Genomic DNA, 16,931 nt, shown 5'->3' on the forward strand with positions numbered 1-16,931 from the left:
CCAATACTGTCATTTTAATCTTAACATTTTATGAAGGCATCCTTCTTAAGAGAACGTTGGGCATTTAGTCAATTACTGTATCGTCAGGCAGCTGAGTCTATCAAATACCATTTGTATAATTCAACATTCATGTAATACCAGGATATTTGCTTTGCAATGAATGACAAAAATAAGACACAGTCCTTGCTCAAAGGCTTATAAATATGAAAGCCAGCTAAGATACATGGGAAGAAACCACAGTGGCAAAAACTATTATCTGAAATCTTTGCATGAAAGATGGCTGTCCTTTGGCAATAATGAAAGGCCCTACTAAGTAGGCTCTCGAAGGGAACTAGTCATTTGGATGCTGCACAATGAGACTGGCTTGGTGATGAGATTGATTTGGTCTTGTAGTTGGTATAACAAAGGTGCTTCTCTGGGTGTCGGAATACTCTGGGGTGGAACAGGATTTCCAGCCCTGTCTTTAAGTTCCTTAACTTAAAATTCTGAGTTGCTACCAAAGGGACTGGAGACTGTTCCATCTTCTAAAGAGAAGAATGCTTTAAACAGCTACGAGGGCTGTAGAGAAGCCAGCGTGGCCGTCAGTGCTGCGACAGAAGCCCAGGGGAGAGTGAAAAGGGCCGGCCACACGGCAGCCGAAGAGGTAAGGGGATGACCGAGGGTTACCTGGGAAGAGAGATGGTCCAACTATAAATGAATGCTGTCCCAGGAAAGCTCTTAGGACATTTATAGACGAAAAGCTCCTTTCAAAAATGAACTCAAAATAATTTTGAGTAAAAAAGGGAAAACATACTGTAAAATATTTATTTAATAAAAATAGTTTTATAATCTATACAGAATTGAATAAAAAGTACAACAAATTGTTTTCACTTCTTCATAAAAGTGCATACAGTACAACCAGCACATCGGCTCAGCATTCTACACATATGGCCACATAGCAAGATGTGAACATATTCTTGATTGAGACAGGTAAGAAGGATCAGACTAGGTACCACAAATTGTGGATTAAATTCCAAGGAAATGTTGCTTTGGTAATGTGAACAATTTGATTGTACCACAATACATGATATCTAAAGGACAAAGAATAAAATTTCTCAAACACAGCACTTCGTGTTTCTGGGCAATCAACTTCCTATAGAGCTAAAAGGGAAGGTGTGCGGAGGGTGAACAAAATGTAAAACTGGAGGTTGCCCCTATGCCCTTAGCCCTCCCCCTCCTCCTTAGTGCTCTTTTCCTCTCCCCCGTTGGAAAGGAAGGTGTGCGGAATGGCCTATTATAACCTTTATTTCTCCTGTGTCAGTTCTGCGGTACTGTCTTCTCAGTGCTAGTGCTTGAGCAAGGGTCCTCCAAACACTGGCCAAGCTCTCTACTACGGAACACTATCCCGTCCCAGGTGTTGCAATCTTAATATCAATAACACTGTTTAGCTATTCTGTTCTCAGAAAGTCAACCCTCTAGTTAAAAGCACCTGCCTAGAGTCTCTGCACAATAAGGCAACAAAATTGGCTTTGAAATAGTCTCACAAATAACAGCACATAGAACACCATTCTTCAAGTAACATGGAAACGGAACAAATTTTAAGTATCTCTCAAGATGATCTAACCTTAGGAATAAAGGCAGGTCTAAGGTCTAGAATGCAGGCATCAAGTCTACCCTAACTCCAGCTCCAATACAATAGTTAAAAAGAGGCTCAGTTAATGAAAAAGGCCTTAGAATAATTCCATTCCTACTGACATTTTCATCTTGGATAAGAAAGCCAAGATACCATGAAAGGCATAGGGAATGAAGTTGTTTCAAAGGAGAGGAGTTACTTTTGTTTTGGAAATAAAAGGATGAGCAAATATAAAATGGGCTGCCTGTATCTCTATCCTGTACATGACGTTTCCACTTGGAATTACGAGTCCGTCATACTGAAGTATTAAAGACAAGCATACCTACCGTGAGTTCTGTGGTTAGCTCTCCCCATTTAGATTAGCAGCAGGCTTTAAAATTTGCCTTTTCTAATGAAATGAGCTTCTCTGGGAAGCATATGAATAATGCAGAAATGTACGTCTAAAGAAAGTTTCCAAAAATACATAATGGTCAAAATGGGAACCAAGAACATTCATACAATGAATTTAAAAAACAAACTTAGAAATGACACTCCTTAGAAGACAGAACATTAGTCCGGAGCAACTATTGCCAGTGAGGAACAATTTTCATCTGCAGAAACACACATGCCCACGAGTAACACTGAAAGTAGGATGAAGCTGGACGGGGCAATGCTGACGGAATGCACGGCTAGCACGACTAACACCGTCCTGTGGTCTCTGAAGGCCTGACCCACACATGACTCAACTATCACACTCACACGCTAACCAAGGAAACAGCAGATGTGCCACTTGATTACTCGGTTTCCAAAATCAAATTCTTCTCTTTTCTTTTCTTTTCTTTTTTTTTGTCTATTAGAAAAAGTCATTCTTAAATTGATGCTCATAAATAATCCATGAAAAAAAAAGCTTCGGTTTTGGCTTCTCTCAACAGTATTATATTAACTCCAGGAATACAAGGTATTAACTGAGTAGCTGCTTTGAAGCCATGAAATACACATTCATAAATATTTATCTGAACCATAAAGAGTTTCCATCCATCCAGGCAGTTGCTGGGCAGAGTCCTGCCTTGGAGGCAGCAGCGCTTGGGCAGGGTTAGGAAGTGGTGGCTTGAGGGCTGGGGTTGGCATCTTCCTGCTGTCTGCATTTCTTTATAACACTGAATGCACCGTTAGCCAGGAAAACCACGGAGATGGCTGCAAAGTAACTGGCGTAAATCAGGAACTACAAGAGAGGAGAGCAGTCATTCATACAATTACCAATTACAGATGAGTTGTTTTGTTACATACCTGTACATGTACTCTACCCAGTTAAAGGAATGTCTAAAGTTTCTCAATTAAACTTCAGAAATGTCCCACATTTCTTACACATGTGCCAGATAATGAAGACCCGGAAGCAGCCTAGCAGGATAGCAGTGAAGCCTGCCCAGCTGCCTGAGTCTGAATCCCGACCTCATGTCCCTTTCTAGATGTAACCTACATGAAGGTATTTAATCTTGGGGCTGGAGAGAGGGCTCAAAATTAATAGCACTTGCTACTCAAACATGAGAAGTAGAGTTTGGATCCCAGTACTCATGCTGGTTGGCTCTCATAGGCCTGTAACTCTAGCTCCAAGGGATCTACCTTCTGGCCTCTGAGGGCACACTCACACATGTGTACACACACACACACACACACACACACACACACACACACACACACACGGTTTTTAAAAAGAAGAAAAAACTCTATATACTTAACCTCAGAGTCTTAGCCTAATTTAAAAAGTGGAATTTTAAACAATTTTTTACAAAGCTTATTGGAAGAAATGAACAAGGTCATGTACATAAAGGTCTACTAGCACAATGCTAATGCCACAGATACTATTTTTGCTGTTGTTAGTGCTGTCATTGCTCTAAGTGAAGGGTTAGGGTTAGGGTTAGATCTGTAGCCTCAAAATAATGGGTGAGTATGCCTAAGAAGAGATCAAGAACTTTTATTCCCCACCAGGAGAGGGCACTACAAGGCCAAGAATGTTGCACTATAGAATTCTTTTTAGAAGACCCTTATTTGACTTGTGTGTGTGTGTGTGTGTGTGTGAACACCTTCATTTTTTTTTTTTTTCCTTCTTAAAATAACTTATTAAATAGTTACAAACCAGGTTCAGGTACAACAGTGTGGCCCTAAGGCTGAGCCAGATTCTTTAAAATGTGACTATATTTTCATAGGAAAGGTGTTAATGACTCACGGCAGCCAGTTTCGTACAGTCCACAAAATGTTACTCTTCCCTGTATAAGTAAGCCATTTTTCTGACAATGTGCTCTTAAATTCCCACACTACATGTCACTCACATTTCTTTGCCTGTAATGGTAATCTCCCTCACAAAATGGGCAGGGTCAATCTCTGTTCTCTACCCAAGAGTAGTGTTTAGGCTAAAACACAGACATAAGTCCTCTCTACCACCCTGTTCTTGACTGTTTAATCTGAGACAAATCCCTTCATCCCTCCCAGAGTCATTTATTTACTTGACACCTAGTATTGACAACTCCCTAGTCTATCATAGAACCGAGAAAGAGAAGCACTCAGTACAAGTACTAACTAGTTTTATTTCTCTTGTAGATTGTTTAATGAAAACAAAATTCATTTTAACACTAACATCTCAAGTCTTGGTATCTAGGAAAATTCATGTGTAAGTGTGAAGTATTAAGTAATAATGGGAATTCATGAAAAAGGAAAAGAATCCACTTGGCTGGATGTAGAGACAGTCACTTCCTGATTCAGTTGCTTACTTTACAGAGTATACCCACAAACTCTATCTACACTATAAAATTATAATACAGAAGGTCATTCACAATGATTCCAGAATGGGTGAAAATAGCCATTCTTTGAGTGTTTGCTAAATGTTTTCTCAATAGGTCATGTGTTGAGAATCATAATACTTACCAGCAGTAAGTCATTAACTTGGTATTTGGGTGAAGGTTGTTTTATACAAAGGAGGAAGGGGTCTTAAAGAGCTCTGAGGTACTATGAAGCAGGACATCTCATACAGTACGTCAGGTGTATAGATTAAGAATAAGGGACTTAAGAAATGGCTTAAAAGTTAAGAGCACTAGCTGCTCTTCCAGAGAGCCTGGGTCCACATGGTGGATCACAATCACCTGTAACTCTAGCTCTTCTGGCTTCAGGGCACCAAGCATGCATGTGGTGCATAGACATACATGCAGGCAAAACCCACACATAAAACAAAAAAATAAGTTGGTGCTCTAGTTCAGCAGAAGAGCACACGCCTAGCATGTTTGAGGCCCTGAGTTTCCTTACCAGAAAAGCAAGAGGAAAAGACAGAAAAGAATGGACAATGAATGAGGAAGTAAACAGGCTAGGCCTGGAAAGAATCAATATTATCTCAGTAACACAGTCCCTCCAGGCTAGTTAATTGCTCTAGGTCAGTGGTTCTCACCTTTCCTAATGCTGTGTGACAATTTAATACAGTTCCCCATGTTGTGATGACCACCGACCATAAAATTATTTTCACTGCTATTTTGTAACTGTAATTTTGCTACTGTTATGAATCATAATGTAAACATCTGATGTTTGACCCCTGTGAAAAGGTCATTTTTCCTCAAAGGGGTCTCGACCCACACGTTGAGAACCACTGCTCTAGGCCTTCTTCAAAAAGATGATCTCAACACCCTCCACGGTACAGAGGACTAGCGACCAAAGAAAAGAGGAACGCTTGCTTTGGTCTGCTCAGAGTGGTGTTGTCATACAACACGCTCCACCCCATCCTTTCAGTCTTTTTCGGTGTCAATGAAGAGATCTTACCTGTGTGGTGATTTCTAAGCCAAGGCCCTTGGCATCCACCACAATTAGAGTGAGCAGAGTCTGCAATGCCAGGGCAATGAAGGTGTTCACACCAAACACAAGGGCGTAACGCTCCATGCTGAGGTTTGCAGCAATCTGAAAACTGTGAAAAGAAAGACAATGCTGGAGTACAATGACCTCTTCCTCACTGTTACATGTGTTCACTCTGAATGTGAACACAGCCCCTTCTTTCCGCCGCTAACGACCTCTCCAACAACGTGAAGCGTACTGTTACTGGATGATACAAATCGTATGAAAATCTTTTCCTAATACTTCTCTGAGTGAAAATACATACGTTGCTATGGTGATGAGAACCATGTAGATGATTCTGAATACAACATAGGATGCATAGCACACCCAGATGTTCCCCACAGTGTCCATGATATACACTGCAGCAGCGATCAGGAGAGAACACAGGAATAACGTCATTTCTCCCCAAGTTGACCAAGATATTTTTATATAGCCAACTGCAAACACAGCACTAGCGCCTACAAAACAAAGAAAAAAGTAATCTAGTTATTGACTAAACACACTCTAGTTCAACACATTAAAAATTCTTATTTTATTAAAATCTTTGAACTTGTAAATTAGGGAGCTCAAGAATATGGAGTTCCTTGAAACTCCAGCAGAGAATTCTGAACTTGGGGGGACGGTACGGTGCCTCTGAGATGAGACTCAGTCAGGGTACGTGGCAATTAGATGGGAAAAGACACAGACCTAGGGATGTTGCTAAGGAGATAACTGCTTGGCCTAACGCACAGGCTGCAGTCACAGAAAATCAATGCATCTGCTGTGGCAACATGGCTGGGTGAGTCTTGGTCCTTCAGACCAAGCAGCAATCTAGTATATGTGAAATTGCTTCTTCTCCTGCTGCCCAAGCTGCACACAATATAGGAGTGCTTTCTGTGTGCCATAATTAGCAGGGGTAGACTCTTCCAACAACCTTATGAACCAGGGCAACAAATGAAAGAAGGATAAGAGAACGTGTCCTCAAGGACACAGGCTCTGAAGCCGCCATGCCCGAGTCCCAATCTTTACTTCACTATCTACCATTTATGTGATCTTAGGCAAATTATTAACACGTCCAAAATTTCCAATGTAAAACAACAGTAATATCTGCAACCATCTTGGGAATTTGGCAATACAACAAATATACATGTTGTCTATAGAACATAGGTGTCCGGTACATATTACCACTCAACAAACATAAGCTACTGTCACAAACTATAGTATACTGCTACTCAAAATCTCAGTAAACATGGGGAAGTGGAACAGGGATAAGCAAAGAAAACTAGCTAGAAAATTAGTGCATTCCATTTCCCCAACGTGTGGGTCAGTCACTGCCCTCTACCACTTGATGACATCCAAGTTTTCTCCTAAATTAGAAAGTCAGAGCTCAAAACAAACCCTTCCTTTGGGGCTCCTTCAGATTTGGGAGGCGTGAGGAAACCTGATCATGGCTGGCTTCACTGCCTGCAGACTCTCCCACATTTCCTCACTGCTTACCCAGCAAGGTTGAAACAGCCTCCACACCGCCGTTGTAGATAACAGCACTCTGAGAAGGCATCACCTTCTCCCACAATCCCTGTGTGTAGTTCACCACTTGAAAATAGCCGCAGGTGGAGAGGGCCCACCACACAGACCAGCAGAGCAGAGGGCGGGAAGAGTAACAGATCAAGAAGTCGTTCCACAGGACCTTCAGCACGCGCAGCCGGTCTGCCTTGGGCTCCTCCTACACAGCAAAGGAAAGAGCTCAAACACCTCGGCGGGACTGTGCAGACAGCTGTGCAAACTCAGTTCTCTCTCTCAAGAGACTGTTTTTCCTTTGTAAAAACCAACTGCTTATTTCACTCAAGTGAAATATGTATTTGAAAAGAACAACAATGTATTATCAAGGACATGAGCTCTGAAGACACTAGGAGTTTTGATCCTGACTCCACTGTTTGCAATGACATGACCTGAGGCAAAGCATTCACTATCCAACGTTTCCACCGTAGAATCAATCAATCTGTCTCTCACACACACACCCCTTTCATATTAAAAATATAAACTGGGGAGTTAATTCATCTTTCTGGTTACAAAGAACGCAGAGGGTGGATTAAGTGATGGACCCTCTCTTCTAAGAAAGCATTATAATCATGTCTTGTAATTTTCTGTTATTCTCTTCCTACCATTCATTTACTGCCCTTCTGTAACAAAACAACAAAGCATCATTGGGAAAAAATAACAAGTATCACTTCTAGCATAGAAAAGGAAAACAAGTTTGTATCTTTAAGTACTTTGAACTTCAATTCAGAAGCTACAAGTAGACACAAATTGCCAACGGAATCATTTCAGATACCCATTAAGCATATGTGTGTGTGTGTGTGTGTGTGTGTGTCTGTCTGTCTGTCTGTATGTATGTATGTATGTATGTATGTATATATTCTGAGCGGTTTCTTTATATACACCAAGCAGTAAGGATACAAAAATGGAGACACAGCCCCAAGACACCTCTGCCAGGTGTTAAGTAATGCTAGGTCAGCCTGACTTTGAGAACCAGGCACTCTAGAGGAGAGTACATTGGTGACCCATTACACCAATCAGTTGCATCTTAATGAATGAATGAACCAATGAAATGGGCTTGCTTGTCTGTGTCACTACCATTAGCCAAGGCCCAGAATAGCAACTGCATATTTAAGGCTAAACTTACCGTTTCTTCCACGGGAGGCTCGTCTAAATTTAGAGGGATTTTTGACTCAATGTCCTCCCATCCAGGAAGGTGGTTAGATGCTGGGGCATCGGTAACGATGCTACCGTTTTGTACCTTGATGCCATTCACTCCGTGACAGGAGGCAGGAATGTGGTGAAAGAAGAGGCTCTTCTGTGGCATGGGCAGAAACCAGGCCACAGCAAAAGCAACAGAAACGCAGGTGAGGGAGATGACGTTCAAACTGAACAGTGACCAGCCTGCCACTGAGACGAGGATTTGCCCCAGGACAGAGCCCACTGTGAAGCCCACCAAGGTGGCACTTCTACAGTAACTTGTGACTTTCTGGTACATGCCCAGGTCGACCACACTGTAGATGTAGGAGTAATAGGCAATTTCAGTGGCTGTGGCAATGCCATAGAAGAATTCCAAGAACTGAATGGCCAGCAGTCCTTGGGCATAGAGCAGCATGAACCATGTAACAATAAGGCTGAGTCCCTGAAGCAGGATGACAGGCTTGTAACGGAGGTAGTCTGTGGCAAGGAATACAGGGAATAGCAGCACCAAGTAAGAGTATGTCCAGACGGGGTAAATTTCATTGAAGACCTGGAAAGGAGAGAATAGAAGCTCATCAGCGATCGAAAGACCCAACCAGTCACAAAAATTCCCGCTTACAAATCTGCTATCAACATTTCCTTAGCAACCAAAGAAATACTAGCTGCAGGAAATTGAGATAACTACCTGAACAGCCTTTCCTAGTCCCACACCATTATTTTGTCTATGCCTCGATGGAATAACTCTCCCTTGGTGGTAGTATTACAGGCAACATGTATCCTTCTTACTCATTTGTAACATGATATAAAATGTAAGTTTCAGGTGTTTTATTTTTCTTTTCCTAAATCAAAAAAATAATTTATATAGTTGTACAAATTTTGAGGTACAGTGTATCTTGTGGTACATGAATACATTATGCAATACTCAACTCAAGATATTTAGGTTATTAATTATCACAAACATTTATCACTTCTTTATAGTAAGAACACAGAATCCTTGCTTCAGCTATTTTGATTTATATGACATAAAGTTAACTGGAACTTATTGCTATTTTCTCTTTTTATGCACAATTTTAAATTGGGATGCTATAAAAAGCCTTTAAAATGTATTTTAAATGAGAAACACTGCAGCTGGAATTCTAGTTTCGTTGCTTATGTAAACAAGAACTGTTCTTCAACTCAGGATGGGTAAGTGCTAATAAACTTGCTATCAGCTGAACATAAATCAAAAAAATGTATCTGGGCTGGGGAGACAGTTCAGCTGGTAAAGTGTACTTGTCATGCAACCATGGAGACCCGAGTTCAGATCCCCGATACCCATGTAAAAGGCTGGGCACAGAGGCACAAGCCTGTATAATCTTAGCACTGGTGAGGACGAGACAGGAGATTCCCTGGGGCTTGCTGGCCAGTTAGCTAGCCTAGCCAAATTGATGAGCTACAAATTCAGTGAGAGATTCTGTCTCAAAAAAAAAATGGAGAGTGACTGAGGAAGACATCCTATGTTTAACTCAGGCTAAATGTACCACCCCTCATTCCTGAAAACATACACACACACATTAAAAAAACGTATTTAATATACACACCTACAGAGCCCATCATCTGGCAGCACAGTATTCTGCAGAGTGTTGGTTATTTTCCTTCATGAATGAATCGCTGAAAGGGAACTGTGACTCACTGCTATGCCTGGCATTACAACAAAATGTCATTGCTAGCTCAGGAAAAGGTCAAAATCAAAATCCAGACTATAATACACTGAATGAGTACTGTTCTAATAGGATCATGAAATTGAAAGGCAAGCTTGCTAACTGAAAATAGGGGGTTGTGAATAGGTAAGTTTCTCAGTTCCCCTCAGAATTCATCTTTATCACTAGCACAAGAGGATAAAACCTGTACTATTGGACTGTCTGTTGCAAGGATTAAATGAAGGATTACATAATCAATTATTTACTCTACTTTTCCACAGGTCTGAAGACTGAGTTGAAAACATTCGACTATATGACTAGAAGCAGTTAGACTGTGAACCCCATTCTCCAGATAACAAGAATACCGGAAAATGTGCTTTTACAAGGAGCGCACCACCTAGCAATGTCCTACAGGCTTCTGTTTTGTCCTTGCTGCTTTGGGTTCTTGGAGTCGGGGTCCAAGCTATGCAGTTGTCACGAATGATCTGGAACTTGCTATGCAGACCAGAGTGGCCTGGAAATTTTCCTAATCATAATTAAGAACTGTAGAAGGGATTCTTTGTCAAAGTGTGCAAATTCTAACAATTGAGAAACAAAGTGTCTTTGTCTCCCTTATCAAGGCCACCTTGAGAGAAAGCTGTGAGGTGAGGCAAAAAGATATTGTCACTTGTGTTCCAATGAGCAACTCCCAGCCCCCCCTCACCCCTGTTCTTCCAGATACTACTCTCCTTCACGTCTTCTAAAGTTTGACGGTCTCCTGTGTGACTCAGCATATTTCTGTGCCTTCCTAGGTCCCTAACATGTCTTTCCCTACCAAGAAGCTATTGGCCAACAATCCTTAAACTGTGGTCTAGGTGCACAATGAGTTATTACTGGACCATACAGAAGAAGGAAACCCTGCCACCTGCAGCAATATGGGTGGAATCAGACCATATACTTTAGGTTAAATCATCCAGACACAGAAGGACAAATGCTGCACGTTCACTTTCATCCGCGGAAGCCCAAACAAGCCAATATAAATTCAGAACTGTGATTATCTCCGGCTGCGGCTGAAGACAGATGGAGTGTGGATAGGTGACAGGTCGGAGCACACCTGGGACAGTCATCCTACTATGCTCTGGAATGACTGTAGTCAACAACAACTGATTATATAGTTTATGAACAACCGGAAAGGCTCCGAGTATAAGGAAATGGTGGAGAGGTGAATCCCCGTATCCTGTATGCATGTGTTGAAATTAATACATGAATACATACAGTTACTAAGCTAATAAAACGTTTCACAATGTTCTCTATTGCTTCCTTCAGCACCCACCTTCTGTTGTTCCAAAGTTTTGCTCAACTGTCCACTCTAGTAATACTGCTTATGTTTAGACAAGTAACTTTCAGCAGTAGCTGTCCTTAAATGATTAGTTGCCCAAGTTTCATTGTATAAGTCCTAACCTTTATCAGTTTAAAGGGTGTGGTGGCCCACGCCTGTGGACTGAGGCAAGAGGACCACTAACTGGTTCCAGGCTAGTTTGGTAACATAGTAAGACCTTGTTTCAAAATAAATAACACTTATGAGGCTAACACTACACTAACACAAACCCACAATTTAGATAATTGAAGATGAGGGAAAGTAATGCTACCAGCCTTGTGATAGCAACTAAATATGGTAAGGGATGGGGCAGGTGGAACACAGAGACCAGATGGGTTCTCTAACTCCCTCTAATTAAGAGACCTGTTTTTCTCCTACAAGGAACACCAAACAAGAAAAAAAATACTCTCCCAGTATCAACAGCAGAGCAGCACATCTCTGAGAGTATCTCACATGTGACGCTGCGAACTTTGCCTCAATTATTTCCAGTTAATTCCAACAATCCTAAGAAGTAAATGCTTTATCATCGCTATTTTACAAGAAGGAAAGTTGGTGTTAGAGAATGTTGAATTATACAAAGTTATCACAGTCAGGATTAGCAGAGAGAAGACCTAAACCAGATCTCCCCAATCCACCACACCAAAACATCTACTTTCTTCAATTAGAAAACTGGTATTGATTCAGAATGTCCTAAATTTACTTCTACTGCCTGCAGAAGTTTTATCATCTCTGGGGATGTGCCATGACAGGGATTTCTCAAGAGATCAAGACTGCATATTCTCTAGGACTGGTTCTCAAAGGACATTCTCTTAAAACATTTCCGGTAGAGAAGTCCTAACACCAGAAAACATTCCTTTAATAGATTTGTTGGCTGTTGAAGGGCAACTTCTCACAGATAAAAATATATAAAATACATACCCTTATTAATTGTCCATAACTAACTTCTCATCTCAGATGAAATCTGCCACGTGATCAAAAGGAATTAATTTGTTCTATTCAAAGTTTCTTTCACAACTTTGGGCAGAACTTGTGTGTCTTCATTTTCTTCTGAGATGTATGTCACAGTTAAGTAAATTATTCAGTTTTAGACTTAAGAAAATAGTGTCAACAGTTCTGTTGTCCTACTTAATGAACACATATTTATACAACACTACTTAATCTCTGTAGAGGCAACAAAAAAGAGTAAAATAACCTTCAGCTTCAAGAGTTCTGAACCAAATAAGAAGCACGTATATACACACATTTAAAAATGGAAACTGAAAACATGGTGGGCCCAGAAACACACACACACACACACACACACACACACACACACACACACACACACACAGATTATTATTGTAAGCAGAGACCATGCGTTTGAGTATTAGACCATGCGTGAGTTGGTGAATATGCTAGATTCAGGATTGGCAAATGAATGAAGCCTGGGTGTACTAAAGGGGCAAAGGAATCTACCAGGCTCCCTCAGAGTACCAAGCAGAATGTGTGGAATGATTTTATAAGTCAAAGAAAAGCACTACACATCAAAATCATGTGCTGCCAAGAAGAGATAAAATCACTGTTGGGTACGGTGGAAAATGCTTGTAATCTCAGCCACCTAGTAGGCTGAGACATAAGGATAACAAGTGTAGGAGTACTCTGGGCAACTTAATAAGAACATCCCTACAAAATGGTCAATGGGACTAGAGAGATGGCTCAGTGGTTAGAGAACCTGCTGCTCTTCCAGAGGACTAGAGCTCCTTTCTCAGCACCTGTCAGTTGGCTCACATCCTCCTGTAACTCCAGCTACAGGGGATCCAGCATCCTTCCTCTGGCCTCCACAGGCTCCTACATACATCACAAACACTCACACAGGCATGCATGTAAATACAAAATTGAAAAAAAAAAGTCTGGAAATACAGCTCAGTATAGTGCTTACGCAGCACGCAGAAGGAGCCCTGGATTCAGCCCCTAGCACCAAAAAATAAATAAATAGCTTTATTAATGTTTGGTTTTTCAACGACTGGGATATAGTCCAACTATAACCTGCCTCAGCTTTTAAAGTGGTAACTTTATGAAAATTAATACTTTCCCTAAAATTCTATTTTAAAAAATCTTTAAAATGCAAAGGGAGAGAGGAAATTCTGCCCTTGGGTCTTAGGTAATCTTTAGCACTATTTACGATGATCCAGGTTGGCATTTCTGAAGTCTTCAAGGGGAAAATACACACTTCAATACAAATGTCACTGACTACAACGTGGGATTTACTTTGACTAAAAATCATGCAACACCCATTGCTGAGAGCAAGCACTCATTCCTTCAGGACAACAGTGTGGTTCTAGTTCAGCCACTAGGTTTTTGTTTTGAATGTAGGAGTCTCCACGGGAAAGAAGGGCAACACGGGCATAACCAACAGAATCAGCCATCATTCCGATATCCTGCGCCTTGCCTCCACTAATTTGCACCGAGAAGCATCCTTTGTTGTTACACAACAGACAAGTATGTACTGGGCCCAGCCCCCTGATATGCTCCTATACCCTCCTAACCATATATATGTAAGGCCTTCTGGTAAGGCAGAACATGTGATTGACAGCACACAGCAGCTCTCAGTCCAGGGCCCGGGACAAAAGAGATCAGCTTTCAAATATCAAAACCAAGAGCGTGTTTCTCCTCACGTGCTTCTGCCAGTGCACACTGCACAGATCAGCTCACACGCAGAGTCATGTCTGCCCCGGTGTCTACACCTCACGTTCAGTGGTTGCTCTGGGTCTCCAGCATCAGACTTTCTTCTAACTATGTGGTAATTTTCTTCCTGGAAAAATCGCTCTGATCAGAAGCCTTTGTCTCTTCCTTTCACTAGTACCAAGTACATACGGATAATGAGTAACTGTGACGTGACCCATGTGACCAGGAAACACGAGTTAACACTGGGGTAGACGTCTGCTGTACTTGCTAACTATCAAAGAATCTGGGAATCAACACGGACTCTCAATTCTTTCCCAACTGACCTTGAATAAAGGCACACTGCAGCAACACACGGGAGTAATTCTGCCCTGCCAGTCTGAAGTGCCGCCTCTTGCTCTGACCTGTCATGCGGAGTATTGGGTTAGTTGCCCCTCAAAGGAGATGACTGCCAATACCAGGAAGGTTTAAATGGGGGTAATATTCTACAGCAACTCAGGCAGGGAAGCTGGGTGGTAAGGAAGGAAAGAGATGTAGGAAAAAGGCGACAATTACCCACTGTCCACTTGGCTGACAGTCGCTGTCAGACACCAGCCCCCAGCTTTCACCCTCGTTTGTACTCGAGGAAGAGTATGGGGTGGAACAGTTTCATTTCTCTCTCGGTCTATATATTCTTCTGTCAAGACTAAGGGCTGGGATAATGTGTCTTAGTAGGAAGAGTTTGGCACTTCTGAGGTGCTGTGCTTACAAGTCCTTGAGTAAATAAATGTGCAGGAGTTCTTGATCGTGGACCATGGGCACTAAAGCCCACAAAACCTCCACATGCAGGTAAGTAACTAAAGCTGTAGGTGAAGCAACAATTTCACAAGACAAGAAAAACTCAGTGCCAATTATGTGATACCATCTGCTTTCATCCCAGAGATGGACTTCAGAGGGGGCAGGGTATCTTCGAACACAATCTCACCTAATTAAAACAAGTCCAATTCCGATGGCGTACTACTGTTCTGTCCTTATGGGATAGAGTATATCTATCTTGTCAAAGGTAAACAAAGTCAAGGAAAGGAAAACAGAACCTTTACACAAAAGCAGCGCTACCTTACATACATAAGTATACATATATACACATACACACTTGTGTATATATATGTGTGTACATATATATGTGTACATATATATATATATATATACACACACTGTGTGTAGGTATACAATCTATACACACTTGTGTGTATGTAAACATACATTTGTATACACACATATACATAGGTTATGTATGGATATATTCCATCCAAAGTAGAGCTTACTGTTTTCTGTTTTTAATCCAGTCACTGCCCCCTGTCCCCGGCAGCTGCTGCAGGACGTGTCCGGGCAGAGCCGGGTTATGCCACCATCCAGCCCTATTCACGTAGGGCCTGACACAAACGTGCACGCGCGGGCTGCGGCCCCTCTTGCTCAGTCAGTCCCGCATGGAACGTCAGCGCTAGAAACTCAAGAGCAAGGCAACGCAGAGCACGAAGTGCTTTTCCAAGGCAGCAGAAAACAGATGAGCTCTCTGCGCAGCCTGCTCGGGGGGCTCCGCCGCAGGCCCTCCGCAAACTCGCTTCCCGCTCCGCCTCCCAGCTCGCCCGCCCTCCCGCCGCGCCTACCTCTCTCTGGGTCAGGTTCTTGTCCGGCCCCAGCAGGTAGGGCGTGAGGAAGGGCTCGGACGGCCGAAGGTTGGCGAAGAAGCCGTAGGCGCAGAGCAGCGCGGTCGGCAGGAACCAGCACTCGCGAGGGACACGGGCGGTCCGCAGAAGCATAGTGGCCGCCGCCGCCGCCGCGCGCCGGGACACCCGGGCCGGCACATCCATCCTGGGCTCCAGGGGCTGGTGGACGCCGAGCCGACTCCCTCCTCCTTCTCAGCCAACTGGAGCTCGCTCCAGCCGCGGCCCCGCGCGGGGACCTGGAACCGCGCGCGACACTGCCCCGCGCCAGGGTCAGGCTGCTGCGAGCCCCGGCCGCCTCCAGCCGCCTCCGGCCGCCTCCCTCCCGCCGCTCGCCCTTTCCCAGGTCTGCTCCGCGCCAGGCCCCACCAGCCGCCTAGCCCGCCGCAGGGCGCGCACGAGCCACGCCCCCTGGAACCGCCCCCCCTCGCCACAGCCAATCACAGCCCACGTCTCTGCTTCTCCCGGTGGTCAGTGGCTGCCCGGGCGGCGTGCCAGCCCTCTGACGTGAGGGTCTCTCCGACGCCCGACAGGTCCCGGTGGTGTCTGGATACTGTGGCGGGATCCCACGTGCCAGCGCCCCCCTACCGTACACCATTTAGTCGGCTCGGTCACCTGGCGTTTGCCGATCACGCGTCCGGAACGCTCCTTTGAGCGGGATCCCCGGATGTGCGCTTCCGCAGCCCGGTGAGCCTTCTTAATCTTCTCCGCCAGCACTCTGATGGCTAGTCGGTGCTCCTCCCAGGAGACCTAGTGACACAGGCCTGCTGCATACCTTTAACCTTGAGGCGGGAAAATGCCATCCCTTGCCTCCAACAGCTTTTTCTTTTTTTCAACATTGTATTCCTCTGCCTTAGGAAGACTCAAGCCGGAGAGCTAAGCTTGAATTGTTACAGACCGAAAGAAAACGAGAGCGAGCGAGCTAGCCAGCCAGCAAGAGGTTTTTGCTTTATTTCGTCACTGTTTTTATTCGCAGGATATACAGAGCAATTAACTACAGTGTAGCCTATGTAAAGGAAATCCCCCTAAAGACCAAGCCCCTAAAATAGGCTCCAAATTCCAGGAAGCGCACAGCTCACGAAATTCCCCGAGGTTGCAAAAGTAAAAGCAGCTTGCCTCCAACCCCACACTGGGAGGTTTCTTAACCAATCTCCCACCTCACCATTTCAAGAAAAATATCTTACCTAGACAGACTACTCAATTCCCCTGCACTCCCCTTCCCTACCCTTGGCTACAAAACCCTTGGCTCAGACCGCGGACTGCGGACCCTTCTGAACCCCTGGTCACAGTGACTCCCTGTCTTGAGATTCCCCTCTCAGACTGGTAAAGTCTGCTGTTGGTGAGGGCGATCTACATCT

At 43.5% G+C, this 16,931-nt stretch overlaps 1 protein-coding gene across 1 annotated transcript; it reads right to left on the reverse strand.

The window, feature by feature from the left end:
- Positions 1 to 790: 790 nt before the first annotated feature.
- Positions 791 to 15,935, reverse strand: Slc19a2 (solute carrier family 19 member 2). The gene is made up of 6 exons (XM_036202514.1): positions 15,517 to 15,935; positions 8,121 to 8,723; positions 6,935 to 7,160; positions 5,724 to 5,916; positions 5,390 to 5,531; positions 791 to 2,813 (listed from the first exon to the last, which is right to left on the reverse strand). The coding sequence occupies exons 1-6, from the start codon at positions 15,718 to 15,720 to the stop codon at positions 2,685 to 2,687; spliced, it is 1,497 nt and encodes a 498-aa protein (XP_036058407.1). The 5' UTR covers positions 15,721 to 15,935; the 3' UTR covers positions 791 to 2,684.
- Between the last annotated feature and the right edge of the window lie 996 nt (positions 15,936 to 16,931).

The sequence above is a fragment of the Onychomys torridus genome, chromosome 11 (genome assembly GCF_903995425.1).
Source record: "Onychomys torridus chromosome 11, mOncTor1.1, whole genome shotgun sequence".
In the NCBI taxonomy this organism is placed as follows: domain Eukaryota; kingdom Metazoa; phylum Chordata; class Mammalia; order Rodentia; family Cricetidae; genus Onychomys; species Onychomys torridus.

Coding starts and splice junctions, on each gene's coding strand:
- Slc19a2 (XM_036202514.1), bottom strand. CDS start 15,720: ATGGATGTGCCGGCCCGGGTGTCCCGGCGCGCGGCGGCGGCGGCGGCC. Junction 8,724..15,516: donor AGAACCTGACCCAGAGAGAG/GTAGGCGCGGCG, acceptor TCTCCTTTCCAG/GTCTTCAATGAAATTTACCC. Junction 2,814..5,389: donor GCTTAGAAATCACCACACAG/GTAAGATCTCTT, acceptor CCTCTCTTGTAG/TTCCTGATTTACGCCAGTTA.